We start from the raw sequence: 19,286 nt of genomic DNA, 5'->3' as shown, positions 1-19,286 counted from the left end.
TTTAATCGAGGGATAATGCACAAATTCATGAAATCTTGTATGAGATTGTCTAATAAATAATCTTATACAGGACGGTTTAATCTTTAATTTAAAAGCATCATGGAATAATTTGTAAATAGCTAGAACTTTCACATAAAGTTTAACAGGTCTAAGTCTAGGACATAATTGTTGTTGCTACTCCGTAATGGAAATTTTGTGAGGATTTGAGGTCCAATCCAACCTTTTTTTCACGCTGTAATGAATACTTGGTACTACGTATTACATATGGATTATTTTTTATGGTTGCTCAACAGTTAGTTGGTACTAACTACTAGCACGGGATGTAGAGGACCGGTCACTATTATAATATATAATATTAATGTTGATTTACTGATCATGCTTTAAGCAGTTGGGTAGCCTAGAGCATGAAGCATGAGGAGTTGAGGGCGCTATGTCATGACTATCATGACATACTATTTGGGTTGAACATGAAGCACGAGGATTCAAGGAATATGAAACAATATTGTTTAAAGAGTGTTATACTGTTATGTTACGTGAAGACCTGTAACGAACATACAGTTAGGTATGAGAGGTCGAGAGGATAGTGTATAAGTCAAAAATAATTGTCGGACAAGTCAATAATATTGTCTATTAGATGATAATGACGATTACATGCATATAACTATATACTAGTGTTTGATTTGCTGGCTTATGAGTTATGATGACTTAGATTCCTGTAAGCTGAAAGTTACGTAATTAAGATCATGTAAGCATGTTGTTTTCCTTATTAGTCTGATGGTTTATGCTTTCAAGTTGATAGTATTTAATTGAAGTTAAAGCAGCTAGGATATTAGAAAGATGAAAACGACCCTTAACAACTTTGGTTGACTGTTTGTAATTCAATCGAGTCTTATGTTTAATTGGATGTTTTTTGATTCTGCTTTTAGAAAAGAAAGCAAAGTTTATAACTCCTGCTCGAATTTTGATTAGTTTAATTTGAGAGAGTTGAACAATACCTTATGACTTTGGCTGCTGACTTGAACAAACAGGAATATTGATACTAAGTCAAGAAGTACAAGCTTGTGAATATGAAGATGTTCGAATTATGTGGGAGATGTTGAAGAAATCGGAGACTACTCATGAAGTCACTCGCTCTCCATCCCCTAAATGGCTCAAGAAAAAATCTATGAAAAACGCCTTAGCCTGGGCTAGATCAAACACTACATGCCTTAGCAACAAGTTCTGGTAGACGGCGTTGCTGCAGCTCTGAACTCTTCAGGACATAATGTAGCTATTATGGTACAAGTATACTGCTTGGCCATCATCATTCAACATTTCCATGTATATGAAAAATTGCCTGGACATGTATGATAATTTGGCACCTAGAGACATTATACGCCGAGGAATGATGGATTTGATCTCTCAGAGAGCGGATAAAATGATCCTTTCTTCGGGGTACTCTAGTGAAATCAGTGGTATAAACTTGAATAAAAACTAGTGTTTAACCCGAATATTGACATATTTCCAAGACGCCCCTAAGAACAGATCATTTGTCCAGCCTTTGAGAGATCTTCAAGAATTTCTCGCCATCCATCTAGTTACCTTTGGTGTACAAGATGTCATTAGTAATAATGTGTGCCACAAACAAGTTGCATCGTGGATGCTTTGGAAAATCATAAGGGAGACTGATCATGTACTTTCATGGTGGTGTTTATTTGCTATTATACTGTTATTTTGGGTTTATCCTAATATTTTCTTGCACTTGTTGTTTCACTTTCATCATAGCCCTGCTTGAGAAGGATTTAAAACAGAGCGGTTTTGTGTTGCGAATGAGTCTTCAGACACTTCAGTCTTGTTGTTGCCTTGTTGATGGTTATATTGCTCATCATAATGCAAACTAGAAGTTATGCATCCAGATTTTATAGGATAAAGGGTGAATTCTCCTCGAAAATTGAGTGGTTAACTAGATTAGTGTTCGTGTGATACACGATAGTAATAATCTTTTTTGCAAAATTAATTGTGATATAATATAAAAATGAGACAACTCATGTGGAATAACAAATGCGATGCATATAGAAAAATAAAAAAATAAGGCAAAAATTATTAAAACTACAATTAAGGGAATTTTTTTTTTTATTGTTGATTAGTTGTGTTGAAAATATTTTAAAGTGGTATATATTATATTATATTAATGATGCATATTATTTTCCAATAAAACTATACAATCTATATGACTAAAGAATTATTTATAAATAGCTTTTAATAAACATGAAAATATTAATCAAACAACAAAATAAAATCTACTATAAAACATTAACACAACATACATGTAAATATATAAATTACAAATAATATATCACCTTTATATCTAATAAAATAATTGAAATAAATATTACTCGAATCATTAAAGGCAACAATAATCCACAATAAGGCAACACTAACCTATATTATTAATAATACATTTTCTGTTTATGAATTGATGCTCTACATGATCGATATCGCCGCTCTTTGTTATTATATAAAAATGTGTTTGAAGTTATCCAATAATTGTAGTTTGATCAATGTTTTTTTTGTAAAGGATACACAAGAAGATGTCACTTGTCACTACATCCGATGTGTATTTTACTATGCACCTTATTTATAACGTCAAATGTAATAAATTTATTATCTCAATAAAATGTTTCAGCAAAAGATAATATTTGTTTGTATTTACTAATATATTAATTTATTTAGTTACGTAATAACAAAAAAATGGTTGATATTTCACATTTTCATGTAATTAGACATATGATATAGTTGTCGAACACAACATTTATTTTATAGTTATATCTAATACTCTATTAAAGGTATTTGAAAATAAAATTAAAGTAATTTATTTAATATCAATTATATAAATCAAATTTAATATTACTTTTTGAGAAAATTTCAATAATTCTTCGTCTAAAAAATGTGTAGGCGGTAATGATAGTATCTTGTACCTAAACCAATGGCACTTTTCTTAATAATTATAAAAAGGGTAGAAATAATATTTTAGGTAAATGTGTATGGAAGAATTCAGAATACGAAATAAAAGAAATACATTTTAGGTAAAGATAATATATAAGATTTGGATTAATATTATTATAGTTGTATTTTACAAATATTCCAAAAATAAAAGAATATTTTGCTAAAAGGGGAGGGGAAGTTTTGGAGGGAAAATACAGCACCAGGAGATAACACGTGTCATTCCTAATGTCTATTTTAGTATTATGTTATTGATTTGTCAATTTCATTCTTGTGAATAGGAACATACTGACATACATACATTGATAAAATACACCAACATAATCTGAATCTTAAACTCCACACAAATGCTTAAGAAGCAGTTAAATATAATTTGCATTTATATGTGGATGCTATCTAACTTTGTTGATTAAAGTATTGGAGGGTGGTACTAAGATCAAATTATGTATACAACATTGTCCTTGTGACTATATCCACACCAAGACATAATCATAAGAATTGAGATGTAGCCAAATATGTGCAAAATTCATCATGCACTCTTGTGTAACTAACTAAGTTTATTTGTGTTACTCATTTGTTATTTTAGAGAGCAGTAGATGAGCAAATAAGCTCTCCAAATGGTTGAATGAACAAAAAAATTATATAGCAAATAACATCTCATTTGAAATGTAAGATATACTTCCTCCGTTTCTTTTTAGTTGACACGTTTCTTTAGTCACGTTTGCCAATGCACAAATTCAATCGTTAATATCTTTAATTACCGATAAGCAAAAATTATAAAAAGTTGATATTTTGAAAATATATACCGTGACGAATCTAACAAGATCCAACATGACTATATTTTTCATTACGTATAAATCACAAAATACGGTCAAAGGGAAGTGTGTGAATATTGCTAAAGTCAAAACGTGTCAACTAAAAAAAAAAGCGAAGGTAGTATAAGCTAATCTATACCATTTTACTAGTTCTTAAGTGATTAAAATGAGTGTGAACACAACAGAAGCAAATAGGGGTGTACACAAACTGGCCCGGACTTGAAAACCAACCTGAACCGGACCTGTTTGGACCGGACCAATGAATTCAGGTCCGGTCCCAGTCCTTAAAAATCCATGATTTCGGGATTCAAGTCCGGTCCGGGTAAAACCCGAAATTTTCAGGTCCGAACCTGAAATCGGTGAAGCTGTTTTTTTTTTATTTAACAGGTCCAAATAGGTCCCAACAGGTCCATATCAGGTCTAAACAGGTCCATAAGCAGGTCTAACTGGTTTTTTATTTAAAAAATAAAAAAAGGAACAAATTAGTAATAAGGTCTATTCAGGTGAAAACCCGGACCTGTTGATTCAGGTCCGGTCCCCGGTCCTTAAAATCAATGATTCAGGTCCCGGTCGGGTCCGGTCCGATTTTGGATCGGTGTACAGCCCTAGAAGCAAATACAAGTGGATGATCATTGACAACCAAATTTACTGGCATGAATTAAAACATAAATACTACTCATAATTAGAAGTGTCAAAACCTGGCCTGGCCTAAAAAAAACCCGATTCATATTTCGACTAGCATGGACACAATGATTTGGCTTGGCTTAAGTTTATTATAGACCTTTTCTTACCCGATTTCACCGAATCCGACTCGAACACCCGATTGACACATCTACTCGTAATACAGAATCTCATGTTGATCATATACGTAGTCAAAAGTACAGAGTTTACAATTATACAAGTATCATTGGCTAATACGAGTTGCAAATCTAATCTAATATATATAAATAAAGTAGGCATTTTTGGAGAGCATTCGGAGCGCCACGTAAGAAATATACTTATTTCGACCAATAAGAAGAAAGATTTGTATTTTAGTTTTGAATTAAAAAATTATGTCGCCACCTAGATAAAAGTAACGAATTAATTTGATATATCTAAAATTTTAATGCCACGTAGATTATAATCCACGAATTAAATAATTTTATTGAAAAAAAATAAAGTAAAAATATAGGAAAAGATAAATTTATTAATTCAAGGCTACGAGTATAAAAAATCAAAAATATATATATATATATATATATTAAGAAATATTTAAATGATAAATGCTTATAATAAAGTTTGATACCTATCATTATAAGATAAATTTTGATAGTATTATGATAAGAAATACAAATTGTTCGTTAATTATAATTTGTGATACCTACCATTATAGATTGACACATCATACTACACAAACAAAATTTCGTATTAATAAAAAACCTCATCAAGCGAATTTTGTGTTAATTATTCAGGCCATCAATGGCTTGGTAATTTTTAGCTTAATTTTTAAAATCCTATGTTTAAATTAGTATTTCTAATTATTACCTACATTGTATTAATTTGGGATACTCAACGATTATATGTTTATGTTTTATTTACTAAATGTTTTTTTACATGCAGTTCTAACACATCATACGATACAAATAAAATTTCGTATCAATACAAAACCCCATCAAGTGAATTTTGTGTTAGTATTAGGTCATCAATGTTCGGGTAATTTTTAAAATCTTATGTTTAAATTTATATTTGTAATTATTAGTTACATTGTATTTATAAAGGATACTTAACGATTATTTGTTTATGTAATGGCATACGATTAGATGTTGTAAACTTAATATATGGATGACTTTGGTTATTTTTGGAGATGATGAAAAAATTCTAATGCATATATTTGATTTTATATTGCAACAAATTTTCATTTATTGGTAAATATATTGATTTATTTATATAAATGTAAAGATTTAATTTATATCAATTTTAGTTTGGCTAACATTTCACGGTTCAATTTATCCATTGATGTAGTAGGTTGGTGATTCTATCGAAATAAAAGATATGGTAAAACAATGAATAATGATTTAGGATTTAAATTATTAAAAATTTATCATTTCACATTAAAAATTTTATATAACGGAAAAAATATCATATTTACAATTCATTTACATTTAATAAATTCATTATAAATTATAGTAAAAAAAAAGTAAATATTAAACTTTTGTAATTTTTTCTGAAATTATTAAACATAATAAATCAAATAATTAAAAATCTTAAATGAAAAAATCGTGCTTCCATCTAGTTAATTAGATATTAAGACCAAAACGGCGCGTTGGAGAGGTTAAGTTGTTGGGTGTTGGGTCCAAAATCCAGCAAATAAAAACCCCCTTCTCATCTCCCTAAATTATCGACATAATTCTAGGGTTTATAGAGAGCTTTTGAAAGCGCCGGAAAAGTAACGAAAATGGGGCACTCTAACATCTGGAACGCTCACCCTAAGAACTACGGTCCTGGATCTCGCGCTTGGTAGTCCATCTTTTTTACTCAGAATTTCAGATTAATCTGTATTAATTTTTCTGGGTTTAATTTGTTTGTTTAATTTCATTCAAATTGTGGCAGCCGAGTTTGCGGGAATCCTCACGCAATCATCCGCAAGTATGGTTTAATGTGCTGCAGACAATGCTTCCGTAGCAATGCCAAGGAAATTGGTTTCATCAAGGTTATCTCTTTCTCTTTATTTGATTTATTAGAATTAGTTTTTTTTTTAAGAAAATAATTTACACTGTTTTTGCTAATTTATTTTGAGAGGGTGTCTTGGGTTTGATTATATGTATATGTATTATTGTTTTATCTCCATTAATTTGTAGACCTTAATGTGAATTAATTGCCAATTCTCTCTGATTCCATGTATAAACTGTGCTATATTTCAAGTAACTTTGAGGTTAAAATTTTGACTTATAATTTTTGGGTGCTTAACTTTTATCTTGATTTTGGTACAAATGAATTGAAGTGTTTAGATGTTGTAGCAATGTAGACATATGAGTGTCGAGTATGTGACATTGATACTTGAGGTGAAATGAAGAGTCTGGAGAACATAGCTTGAAATGAGCTTTTTGATGATGATATTGCACTTGGAGACATTGCAATGTCTTTTTTTAAAGATTGGGAATTGGGAGTGTTATGTAACATCAATTTATAGCTGGTGCTCATTGACAGAGTTTTAGGCTTTATGAAACTTAGTATGTTATATTGAAGTGTTTTTGGCTTTACAGCACGATATTCTGAACTGTTTTATCAGTATATTGATTCTTGCGTGGGATGGTGAACTTTGTCTTTGCGGCGTTTAGTTTTGGGGTTTGTAATCAATGTATGGCTTTATTGTTGGGGAAAATATATTATTTGGAAGAAGATCATTGCTTTTGGAGAAATATGTGTGAATGACAAACATTTGGTTTTCCAACATTATACCTAAAGAAATAGGAAGATGAAACAGGAATGCAATTGCAATGTTGCTTCAATGACTTTGTTTAGAGGAGGATATAGGGATGTATGCTATACACATACCCGGCTTTCTTTGTTTGGAATTAATATGAAGTGTGCGAGGCTGTTAACTTGAAGCTGGCAAGATCTGCTGAGTTGTTGTAATGAATACCTTGAATCATGTATCAGCCTGTGCAATTTGCCGTTAATTGAGGATTTGTCATATACTTATCTTTAATGTCCTGGTGAACTTGTATTCCATCCACTAGCTTTTAAGGGGGGAAATTGCATGTTAAGAGCACAATATTCATCACCTATCTGATAGTTTTCGAACTGAAAGGTTGCTATGAAGTTCAGGGGCTTTAATGACTAGTATTAGTCTATTACCAACTTTTATTCAAGGAAGTTGGACATTCTTTGTTAATTTGGCGGATTCTTTCATGTAACTTTAGTTTTATGTTTGAATTACCAAGGAAATGTTTTGATGCGTAAAGTTTAACTTCTATTTTTCCTTTTTCAGTACCGCTGAAGTGCAATTTGGCAGCAATGCAGAAGCAGCTCTGAAGTTTTTGTAGATTGAGTTATGGAACACTTTTTATTTTTTTGCGTAAATGTTGACTTTGGAGTATGTAAAACCACTGGACCTGTGTGCCATTGGAATTTTAATCTGCTATGATTCTATTAATGGATGAGATTTGAATGTTCCAAATATATATAGGTAATGTTCTTGCCCTGAAATGTAGTTTCCTGCTGGTTTACGAGCTATTGCCCTGGAATATATTGGGTGTTATTTTTGTTTTCTTTTACTAGTATAATCAATTTACCTCCTATAAAATGGGTTACTGAATTCTGAATTCTGTGATTTCTCCAAGATTGGGTTCCTATTTATTATTTAATCGATATGGATGGTAGAAGTGTTGTTCGCCTGAGCAATTAACGCTGTCATCTTTGGTTATTTATCGTTGCTGTTCATTTGATCAGTAACACTTGTTTTGGCACTCGCACTAGGGACTGCTGCAAACCTGCAGTTAGCATAGTTGAACATTGTACTCTTCTCTATCTAGTGTGCAAAACTTAGAAGAATCAATTAAAGCAGTCTGCAAACTTATTCTACAACTACAAACTAAATCGATTTCGGAAGAGGGAGAGGGAAAGAGATTCTTTATGCAACCAAAACTTTGGAGCACTTGTTTTTTGGGGACAAGTACATCCGTACATGTGGGTCTTGGGCCGGGCTACCTCACAGTTTTAAATCAAATCAACATCTTTTCACCCCTTTTGTTTGTGGATGAACTCTCTTTGGTACAAATAATGAAATAAATGAGTAGATTGATTGAATTTATTCATATATATATTTATAAGTTTGTTGTAAAATTAATGGATTTATTGAATTCATTCACATATTAATAATTTTTCAACATATTGTGTTGTGATTATGTTTGTGTAAGAATGATTTAATACTTATAAATGTTATTTTAATTTTTAAAGAGCAGAGTATAACAGACTTTTAAGAATTTTATTACTTTATATTTAATAATAATTAAATTGTACTTCGTAATATTCATTGACCACAATAGTAGACTCGTATCAAATATTGACGTGTATCAATGTATCATTATTAATTATCCATTGTCATGGACAGTGAGCACTAATGTTGCAAAGTTAAACATATATTTTTGTGACTCAATGAGTGATAAAAAAGAATTAAATATAAACTGTTATCTAAGTTCAAATGCAGAATAAAGAAAAATATTTACGTAAGACCGTCTTATCATCATAAGATTAGTGTCCCGACTAGGTAAAATAAAAACTATTAACCATTGATGATACAACAATAAGATAAACCACATAAAGTTTTGGTATGTACAAAGTATTCTAATAACATTTTGTTGCATTTGGTTTAAAGAGAGAAATATGAAGTATAAATGATGTATAAAAATTTGATTTACAAATGTACAAATGATGTAGAAATATAAATGTATGAAGTATTCTAATAACATTTTGTTTCATTTGATTTAATTGACATACATAAGATTAATTATAAGCATAATAGTTATTGTTGTTTTTTTAAAGAATTATTATTGTTAAATTGAAATTATTTTCTTTAAAGTGACATGTTTTTTTTTTTTTTTTTTTTTTTTTTTTTTTTTTTTTACAGAATAAAGTGACATGATTTTTTTTGAACTGAAATTACGTAACACTACTTTTTTTTTTTTTTTTACTGTTTTATTAAACTAAAAAAATAGATTAAAAAAATAAAAAATAAAAAAAACGACGCGTTTGAACACGATGGTCATTGTGTTGACACAGCAATTAAAAACTCATCACCTCACTCGCTCACTCCTCCCCCAACATTCAGATTGCTAGGGTTTCCAGAAACACAGCGGCGCTTTACTCTTCTTCTTCTAGGGTTTATCCAAAAGCTTGAATCGGAGAAGAAAATGGGTCACTCAAACATCTGGAATGCTCACCCTAAGAACTACGGTCCTGGATCTCGCGCCTGGTAATCCCTTTCTCTTTCCAAAACTCAGCAGATTCCAATTTTAATCCATTTTTTCGATTAATTTTGTGTTTAATTCGACATTGATTTGCTTGCTTTATTGCAGCCGAGTTTGCGGCAACCCTCACGCAATCATCCGTAAGTATGGCTTGATGTGCTGCAGGCAATGCTTCCGTAGCAATGCCAAGGAAATCGGTTTCATCAAGGTAAACTTTAACCAGATAATCTTTATTTCCTGTTTGTTTGCTTGATTTCATCTGTTTAATTTGGTTTATTGGCATGATTGATTTTGTTAAACTTGATTAATTGACCTGATATTGTATTCTGCATTGTGTTTTTATTATCTTTGATGATGTGCCTGTGAATTGGGAAATTAATAGTTTTAATTTGTGTTTAGATAACGAAGATTAGTTATGTAAATTGAAATTAGTGTCTAAATGAATGTTAGATTCCTGTGTTTTCCCGTTCCGTTTAGTTTGGTCGAGTTGTTGTGCTTCTATTGAGGTGTGAATGTTAGAGATTGAAATAATCGGTGCCAGAGGCGGAGTCAATGATTTGTGTCATTGGTGTCGATAATTAATTTGAGCTTATGGGCTTCTATTTAGCTTAGAATGTTTGAGGTTGAGCTCCATAAATATTGATAAATTGATTACTAGTTTAAGCCGAGGTCTAGCTGTGATTGGTGAGACTCTCCTGACCTTGTTGACTTGGTTCTGTGACCTTGATACTCTGATTTGCCTATACAAGTTGTAACTTTGAGGAGGCGTAATTGGAGTTACTATGTGTTGGTTAGATGATGTATTAATCTGAACTATGGTGTTTTCTGCACCGATTGGTAGTTGAGATAGTTTAGAGATACTGTTGTGATTGGTGCTAGGAGTTACTTTGTGTTGGTCAGATTATGTATTAATCTGAACTATGGTGCTTTTTGTATCGATTAGTAGTTTGAGATAGTTAAGAGATACTTTTTGTGATTGCTATTTGAAAATTGCAATGTGGATGCTGTGTGTAACTTTGCAAGCAATAATTGGCAGAACTTTTTTATTGGAACTTTTACTTTAATCCCACTCCATCAGTTTTTGGGGAAGAACTTAGATGATCTAGTCTGGTGTTTATTTGTGGTTTTTAGCTACTCCGTACTAACCTGTAATGCTGCTAAGGCGAAACATTATTTTACATTCAAAGATGATCAAGTTTACTAATGAGTTCATGTTGTTGATTGAATAGGATTATACACCTATCTCTTGGTTGCTTTCCCAATGAAAGTCTATAAAAATTGATTAGTGTAAAACATGCCTGGAACTTTTATGTCAATGATTCGTAGCTAGGAAAGTATCCTCTGGTATAACTTGTGTGGTGACTGAGAGAATTTGGATTTAATGCCTGGGGAGGTAGAGATTAGAGTGGGGGTTCAATAATTATTGTATTTAGATCATAGGAATCACTTAACTAAACCAATTTGTTTGGTGGTGCCTATTATACTCATTGCCAATATTTGTTTAAGAGTGTTTTTGCTTCCATTGTACTTATATTTGATTTGTAGTGTTTTAAGTGAAGGTCTCATGTCATTTGACCTATTTCATCCTTTTTGTTTTTTCAGTACCGTTAAAGACTTGAAGTGTAGCATTGGAATCACTGCAGAAGCTGTTTTAAGTTTTCGTAGACTAGGCTTTCTATTTTGTGATCTTTAAAGGTGTGGACTATTCAGCCTGTATGGTTTTGAAATGTTAAGACTTTGATTTTCAGAGAATATAATCCTATTCATGCTTCAATATTGGAGTATTGCATACTTTTCTGCTGTGTTCAATTTAAGTCTTTTGTTTTTGGTTGGAATTAAGATATCTTGTTATTTTATACTCTTAATGTGATGTTAAAATCTTTAAAATATTTAAGTTTACTCCATTATTTTTGTGGTACCCATGATTGTTTTTGTTCCTTCATATAAAGTTATAAACAAATAGTTGATGTTGAAGGAAAGATGGAAATGATTTTTTATTTTTGGCAACAAACAATTGTAACGAGCTGGACTACCTTTTTTCTCTAGCAACAATGGAAATGATTGTTGGAGCATACTTTCAGTATTTGATCATGATTTAAATCCTCAGGTAAATACAGCATTACAGCCACAAGTTTTTAGACTGATGTGGGCAACGCTGAGGGGATTTTGGTAGAATTGATGGTCCTTAGCACTATTTTGTTGGTTTTTCAAATCAAGTGTCTAAAAATAGTAGCTAAGACTTCTCAAGCCCTTGTAAGGTTTTGAAATAAGCTCTTTCTCCTATAAAAACTCGCCTGTGAAAAGTCAACTTCAAATTTACAAAAGTGAAGAAAAAACAGTGAAGAAAAACAATATGGCCAACAAGGTTGCTGCTGTGTTTGTGTTGTGTGTAGTAGTTATTTTTTCCGTGAATATGGTTGAGGTTTCGGCAATAGCTAGGATTGAACGATGTGATCCTGGGTGTTTTGATCGATGCATGGAAGAGATTGACAATGAAGGATCTGCTGGCCGACCAACTGTGGACTCGTGCAACACTCAGTGTGAGAACGCTTGTGGCAGAACTAATACGGATGTAAGTAATCCCCGTGCTTCATTGTAGACGTGTGCTCCTATGTGACCGTCTAGATAAAGCTAGGGCTGATTTATACATGGTTGGCCCCGTGTAAGGGGTCAGTTAAGTACAGTTCGCTCTGATTCACGAGCCATAATTGTGCCAGGCAAGGTGAATCAAGCCAAGAGTTTTGCGTACTTCTTATTAAAATCCATCCATTAGGTTTGGGCTAACTATATTAGCCTTCCGTGGGTTAGATTGTGCTGGTCACCTACCCCATACTTGACCTGTTAACGTGACCAGTCCAACACCGATCTCTGGTCTGGTCGGTTAAATTCAGCTCACTGGCCCCTTGATATTAATTTTGCAATGTTTCTTATCTACATCACTAACGAGAAGGCATTAAAAACTGACCGTAGAATGTTGCATTCATACGAAATTGTAGTCCTTTGATCATAGATTAACTAATGGATGCTATTAATTTTCTTCTTGTTTACAGGTACAAACCTAGGATGTTGAATTCAGGAAGCAGCTATGCATGAATAAATTACCTCGCAAGCTGCAGTATGCGTACTATTTTACATGCTGATCGGATAACATTGGGAGCATTTTATAATCTAACCTCTAGATAATAATGATATATATATATATATATATATATATATTTTTTTTTTTTTTTTTCACAAAATAGAATAATAATATTGTTAACAAATAAAACTAGATAGTATAGGACTTACAACACTAGAACGATTAATCTATAATATAAATTTCAATTTCAGATTTGTTCGACCTCTGTGTTTGGCTCAGAGTGATCGATCTTATCCATCACTTTTAATTTTTCTAATGTAGAATATGTACTTACATCTAATGAATAATTTTATTTAAAAATAAAATTCCTAGCATACTTCATTTCAATTTCAGATTTGCACCATTTGAATTTTTTTTTTGCCTTTTCTCTTAATCATTTTTAAAAAATATAATTATACATATGAAAACATAGTCATTGAGAATTCTTGATACATGGAGTATGTCAGTATGTATTTTAAAATATATGAATTTCTTTTATATTAATTACTAAATGATAACTGAAAATATTCATTATTATATGAAATGCAATTGATAAGCAAAAAAAATCCCAATTATAGAGATAGGTATGAGCTTGGCACTTAGGTAGCAAGGCAGCATTATGCTTGTGCCATTATGCTTGTGCCAGGCTCGACATGATGGCAATATGCGACCCATAATTCACTGATGTGTCTCTGGTGTAGTCTCTCCTGTCAAACTTGTGCCGAGCTGGTGCATGCCGGGCCACGACACGATATTGCCGTGCTTAACCGTCCTAGCCAAAACCTAGCTCTAGTCCATGAGTTTAAAAGAACAGCATGTTATAAAAATTGTTTTTGATTTGTCACTCTTTTGGATAAGTTACCCAGATTACCGATTCTTTATAAGTGTACATATCCATTATTACGAGCCACATTCACTCCTCTACTCCGATGAATATCATGTACTCCACTATTGTTTTAAATCATTGAATAACAGCTGCAATTTTTTGTTTTCTTACTCGAGATAAGTGATACTTCGTATAATATGCTCCATCTTGCTTGATTAAAAGTCACTTTTTTTAGGCCATTTTAAACAATATGGTAGGGGGCTGGTAATTGGGGAAGGGAATTGAAAGGGTAAGAAATGACTAAATTGTCATTAATGAGAAAGGTGAAAAAGAAGGGGAAAGATATGAGTAAGGGTATTGATGTAATTTCTTAGTAGTTATCAATATAGTCCTAACAACTACCAAACAATGGATTTTTATTCCCTTTCATTAATTCTCAACAACAAATTCCCACCCATAATTCCCAAATTCCCATTTCCACATGTCAAACATCCCGTAAGTGAATATATATGTTAGAGGTAGTTTTTATTAGACCTCATCTACAATATAAGGTTCAATTAACTAATTAAGGTTTTTACAAAAAGTAACGCCTTGATAAACCAACCATTATTCAACAATTTTTGAGGACAGATGCAAAGCCATTAGCCATCGAACACTATTCATCGAAACATTTGACAACCAATTTGCTATATTTATCCTATCTTAGTTAAGTTTAGGCCTTTATATACAAATTTAGAGAATGACGGAGTGTATCTCATTCTTCACAATGTTTTGGTCCATATCTTATGACATAAACACTGAAGGAAGTCTCCATTCTAAACTCCTTAATTGGTGAAATTCGAATCCATTTAGACTAACTTGGTATCTAATCAGGTTTTAGTACTTTATAGTTCGTACTTTATATTCATACTTCGTATAGACGTATAATACTCCGTACAAAATACCACTAACAACAAAACTCTCAAAATTAGCACAATTCCGTACTTGCTACGGGCCTACGGCCACGTGAATACGGCATAAGATCAAACAGCAGCAACAACCTGCCAAATACTCATTTAATTCATTCCAATCTCAAAATCTTACAGTATGATATACTCGACTTTGTCACTCACTCACTCACTCAACTCCACTACTTCACTCACTTATCAAAATCTACACAAATTCTACGAACGAAATATATCATTCTTTCAGCATCTGTCCTATTTCTTACACGGCGATCATCTTCTTCCTTGCACTTGCCACGTTAATCAAAACCCATTTACAGATGGCACTATGCATGGTAACCCCAAATTCTCACTACCCATTTGATCACTTATATAAACGTCATCAGTCAACCTTGTTAATTCATCAACCAAAGCAGTGCACACCAACTGTTTGATAAAAAGCCTAGCTGAAAAAAATACAGAATAACAGAGTAACAGTTGTGAAAAAAAAGATGGGGTTGTTGAAAGGGAAAGTGTCCGTAATTCTGCTGGTGTTTTCTCTACTGGTAGTGTTATGCGCTAGTCTCTCTGTATCTAAGGAAGATCAGCAGCTGAGACTATGCAAGGAACACTGCAGGCAGCAGAGGCAGCTTGACAGCAGACAGAGGCATCAGTGTGAGACTGCCTGTGAGGAGTACATCAGAGAGAAGGAGAGGAGAGAGCAGAGGGATGAGCCGCAGTCGCGGCACGACCCCGGAAAGGAGTACAGCAAGTGCAGGCAGAGGTGCCAGGAGGAGGAGGGTAGGAGACAGGAACAGGTGTGCGAGAGCGAGTGCGAGCAGAGGAAGATAGAGCAGGAGAGGGAGATTAGGAGAAGGAGGGATGAGGATGATGAGATTGTAGGGAGGAAGAGAAGCGAAGACGAGGAAGAAGAGGAGGAAGAGAGCAGTGGTAAAGGTAGGCCTTATGTGTTTGATGATCAACATTGGAGTACAAAACTAAAGGCAGAAGAAGGGAGAGTGAGAGTTCTTCAGAAGTTTACAAAAAGGTCTAAACTTTTTAAAGGGATTGAGAATTTTAGGGTGATGATCTTTGAGGCTAATCCTCAGACTTTTGTTGTTCCTAATCACTGGGATGCTGATGTTGTCCTCTTTGTTGCCCAGGGTAAGTATATTTTAGATTTTTGTTGTTTGGAGCTATAATTATAAATCTTTATATTGTAAAAAAAATATCATATAAACAACTTATTAATAAAGAATATATATAACAGATGTAACAATGAAATTGAGAAAAAATAATCCTTTATTACAAGATAGAATTAAATACAGCAATTCTTTTTATTGAATAAGAAATACTCCCTAGAAAACTAATTTTGCATAGAAACATGAAGAAATACTGCAAAACTAATAATCTAATAAAACTGCATACAGATGCAATTCTAATTATTGAGAGCATATAGAAAACTAATTATGAAAAAAATAATCTAAGTAGTAAAATCTAAGTAATAAGTATATTAGAGGGGATAGTTGAGTTAATTAAAACACCATGTGATGGATGAGATCAACGGCATTAGTAGCAAGTTGATCGAGTGGTGTGACAATGTCGTCAACCCGTTTGAGCAGGACGTCTCTAGCATGTGAGGTTTGCAAATAAGTTGTGCAGTGATTGATAGCATTAAGAACTGTCCTTACGTCGTTTACCATGCTTTGCCTCTTTGATTCCTTTTCCGCCTTACTGCCGCCACCCAAGTGATTGGTTGCCTCCAATGCTTGGTTCAATCCCAAGACGGAGTCAGCAATCATGCTACTGCATTCATTCAGGGAGTTAATTTCATGGGTTTTGAGTTTAGGTTGTTTAGCTTGGTGGGTAAATTTGCTAGACGCAGTTTGAACCTCGGTTATGGTTGCCATGATGGCGAGGCTTGTGGCCTTTTTGGGATGGCTGTTGATGCGGCCGGCCTGGGGAAGAAGGGTGTTTAAGCATAGGGTAACATTTGTGGCACCATTACAAGTCTTTTTGACAAAAGCTGTATTAGGCGAATCAGTTGCAATAGAAGAATCAGTTGCCAAGGCGCAAGAAATTGAAAGGAGAAAAACGAAAACTGAGAGGAGGAACTCTTGACGAGCCATTGTTTTGTAGTGTGTGCGCGTTTTTGTTTTTCTTTCTTATGGCTGATAACGCTAATTGCTGGTTGTGGGAATAATTGGGTTGTATGGACCTAAATTTATAGTATTATGATGAGAGAAGCAGTCCGCCTTTAGATAAAATTAGGATTCTAATTTAAGATCCGTACCTAGAAGGCTAGAAGATATAATTGTGTTAAAAGTAGTATTCCGAGAGTCCTAATCTATGTAAAATTATATCACCTTCGTTTTACATTACATGCACGTTAGATAGAATTAGGATTCTGTATTGTGTTAGAATTAGGATTCTTAATTGCTTAGATGATAGAATTGAATTGTATTGCGAGTGATATTCTTAGTCCTAATCTATGTAAACTTTACCTTCATTTCACAATACATCCACGTTTTTGACACTTTAACTCCGTTATGAAGAATTATATACTTCGTATTTAATAATCATTAATATAGGTTACTGTGACTCTAGTTTACTTCAATTTTTTATTTTTTTTATTTTATTAATGTATTAATGTATATTTGTTGTTTTTGGATTGATATTAGGGGAGGGTACCGTGAGTCTAGTTTACACAGACAGGAGGGAGAGCTTCAATATAGAACGTGGTCATGTGATGGTGATACCCGCTGGAGTGACTGCGTATTTGATCAACAAAGGAAACAATGACAAGTTAATCTTGGTCAAGCTCATCAATCCTGTTTCGAACATTGGAAAGTTTGAGGTAGTTTACCTGAATTCCTTGTAGAATATTTTTCATGCAAGTAGTTTTACTTATCATATGAATTTATTCTGTGGCTTTAGTCATTCTTCGGGCCAGGAGGTGACAACCCAGAATCATATTTCAACGCCTTCAGCTCTGACATACTCGAAGCAGCCTTTAAGGTAAAGATCTTTCAGTCAGGATTAATTCAGGAAATACTCATATATCGCTGTCTGCAACAGGACACTGACATACTCGTATTGATTACAGACATCAGAGGATAGTCTAAAGAGGATATTCTCGCAGCAGAGGGAGGGAGCTATAATAAGGGCATCTGAGGAACAAATCAAGGCTTTGACCCATGAAAAAGGCAGCCACTGGCCATTTGGAGGAAAGGGTTCTAGGGATTCAGCCCCATTTCACCTCTTAAGGCAGAATCCTAGAGAATCTAATGATTTTGGGTCACTCTTTGAAGTTGATTCTAACGACTACCGACAACTTCGAGACCTCAATGTTGCTGTTTCGTTTGCCAACATCACTCAGGTTTGTCAATGGTGAACCTTAACCAAGGTTATGTTAGTGATTTTTTTTTAATGCTTTTGTGTTAATATTGATGATGAATTGATGATATTTTTATTTGCAGGGATCCATGCACACTCCATACTACAACTCAAGGGCCACAAAGATAGCAGTGGTGCTAAATGGAAAAGGCTACTTTGAGATGGCTTGTCCCCATGTATCTAAGTCTGGCCACAAGCAGCAGCACCACCACCACCACAGCAGGCGAGGTGAAGAGGCATCCCCGATCCACTATGAGAAGATCAACTCAGAGCTCAGAGAAGGCACGGTGTTTGTAGTCCCTCCTAGTCACCCCTTCGTCACTGTAGCTTCTGAAGATGAAAACTTAGAGGTCATCTGCTTTGAGATCAATGCCGAGAACAACCATAAATTCCCACTTGCAGGTAAAAAACACGCAACAGATACTTGTACAACTTATCTAGCGAACATCTTTATATGTACTCGATTAGTTTATTCATTTTGATCCCACTATGTCAATTAAAGCTAGCCAATTCTGGGTTACATTTCATATATATTCTGATAATAATGTTATATCTCATATATGTAAAACAGGACAAAGGAATATACTGAAGAACATTGAGAAGGAGGCAAAGGAGTTGGCTTTCGCAACCTCAGCAGAGGAGGTTGATGAGGTGTTTAGGAATCAAGAAGAAGAGTTCTTCTTCAAAGGGCCGAGGCAGCAAGAGCACCGTCGAGGCTACTCCATCATCTAAGATGCCGGAAAGAGTCTGACTCTGAGAGACCTGAGGCTAAGGAATGAGACTAACCAATCCCTAGTTTTGAAAGCTGTTTGGTTTTGTAAAGAGTAAAAAAGATCCGTTCTTGTTGTGTTTAGTTTTCCTGTGTAGTTCATGTTGTAAATACCCTCCTCATAAGTGTAACAGCAGAAGTTAACCAAACTTTGTTACATAAATAATAGTATGAGGAGGTGAGGTCAGGTGGTAATAAAATGTACTGCCAGTTTTTGTTGTGCAACTTCTTTCTTTATTTTCTCCATTTTGCTTTTCAATCATATAGTACTCTTTCAATAAGCTAATTGTAAAGTTTAATCATTTAATTTGGTTAAGCTTCGACATTATTAGGGTTGATAATGTTTGGAATTATTCAGGACTTAATTAAGAATCTAAGATTGGGAAAAAAAAAGTCCTTAGCTGGTACTCTGGTAGCCTGTCAGCCTGACAACAATATTTGAGACAGCTAATAAACTAGAGTAATACAAAGTTAACTTTAGCTATAATACCGCTTTTTCTATCAATTAA

The 19,286-nt window shown here is 33.5% G+C and overlaps 3 protein-coding genes across 3 annotated transcripts; all 3 read left to right on the top strand.

Annotated features, from left to right (window-relative positions):
- The first annotated feature begins 6,141 nt into the window (after window positions 1-6,141).
- Window positions 6,142-8,053, top strand: LOC110727467 (40S ribosomal protein S29). Its single transcript, XM_021907024.1, has 3 exons — window positions 6,142-6,293; window positions 6,387-6,486; window positions 7,768-8,053. Exons 1-3 carry the CDS (start codon window positions 6,232-6,234, stop codon window positions 7,774-7,776), a joined length of 171 nt encoding a protein of 56 aa, XP_021762716.1. The 5' UTR covers window positions 6,142-6,231; the 3' UTR covers window positions 7,777-8,053.
- Window positions 8,054-9,572: 1,519 nt separating this feature from the next.
- On the top strand, window positions 9,573-11,554 carry LOC110727466 (40S ribosomal protein S29). Its single transcript, XM_021907022.1, has 3 exons — window positions 9,573-9,750; window positions 9,854-9,953; window positions 11,348-11,554. Exons 1-3 carry the CDS (start codon window positions 9,689-9,691, stop codon window positions 11,354-11,356), a joined length of 171 nt encoding a protein of 56 aa, XP_021762714.1. The 5' UTR covers window positions 9,573-9,688; the 3' UTR covers window positions 11,357-11,554.
- Window positions 11,555-14,816: 3,262 nt separating this feature from the next.
- Window positions 14,817-19,002, top strand: LOC110727465 (vicilin-like antimicrobial peptides 2-1). Its single transcript, XM_021907021.1, has 6 exons — window positions 14,817-15,776; window positions 17,294-17,469; window positions 17,550-17,630; window positions 17,719-17,991; window positions 18,092-18,410; window positions 18,580-19,002. The coding sequence occupies exons 1-6, from the start codon at window positions 15,125-15,127 to the stop codon at window positions 18,738-18,740; spliced, it is 1,662 nt and encodes a 553-aa protein (XP_021762713.1). The 5' UTR covers window positions 14,817-15,124; the 3' UTR covers window positions 18,741-19,002.
- Window positions 19,003-19,286: the final 284 nt, after the last annotated feature.

This window comes from Chenopodium quinoa, unplaced genomic scaffold (assembly GCF_001683475.1).
Source record: "Chenopodium quinoa cultivar QQ74 unplaced genomic scaffold, ASM168347v1, whole genome shotgun sequence".
Taxonomy (NCBI): domain Eukaryota; kingdom Viridiplantae; phylum Streptophyta; class Magnoliopsida; order Caryophyllales; family Amaranthaceae; genus Chenopodium; species Chenopodium quinoa.
This window is presented reverse-complemented; position numbering and strand designations above follow the sequence as displayed.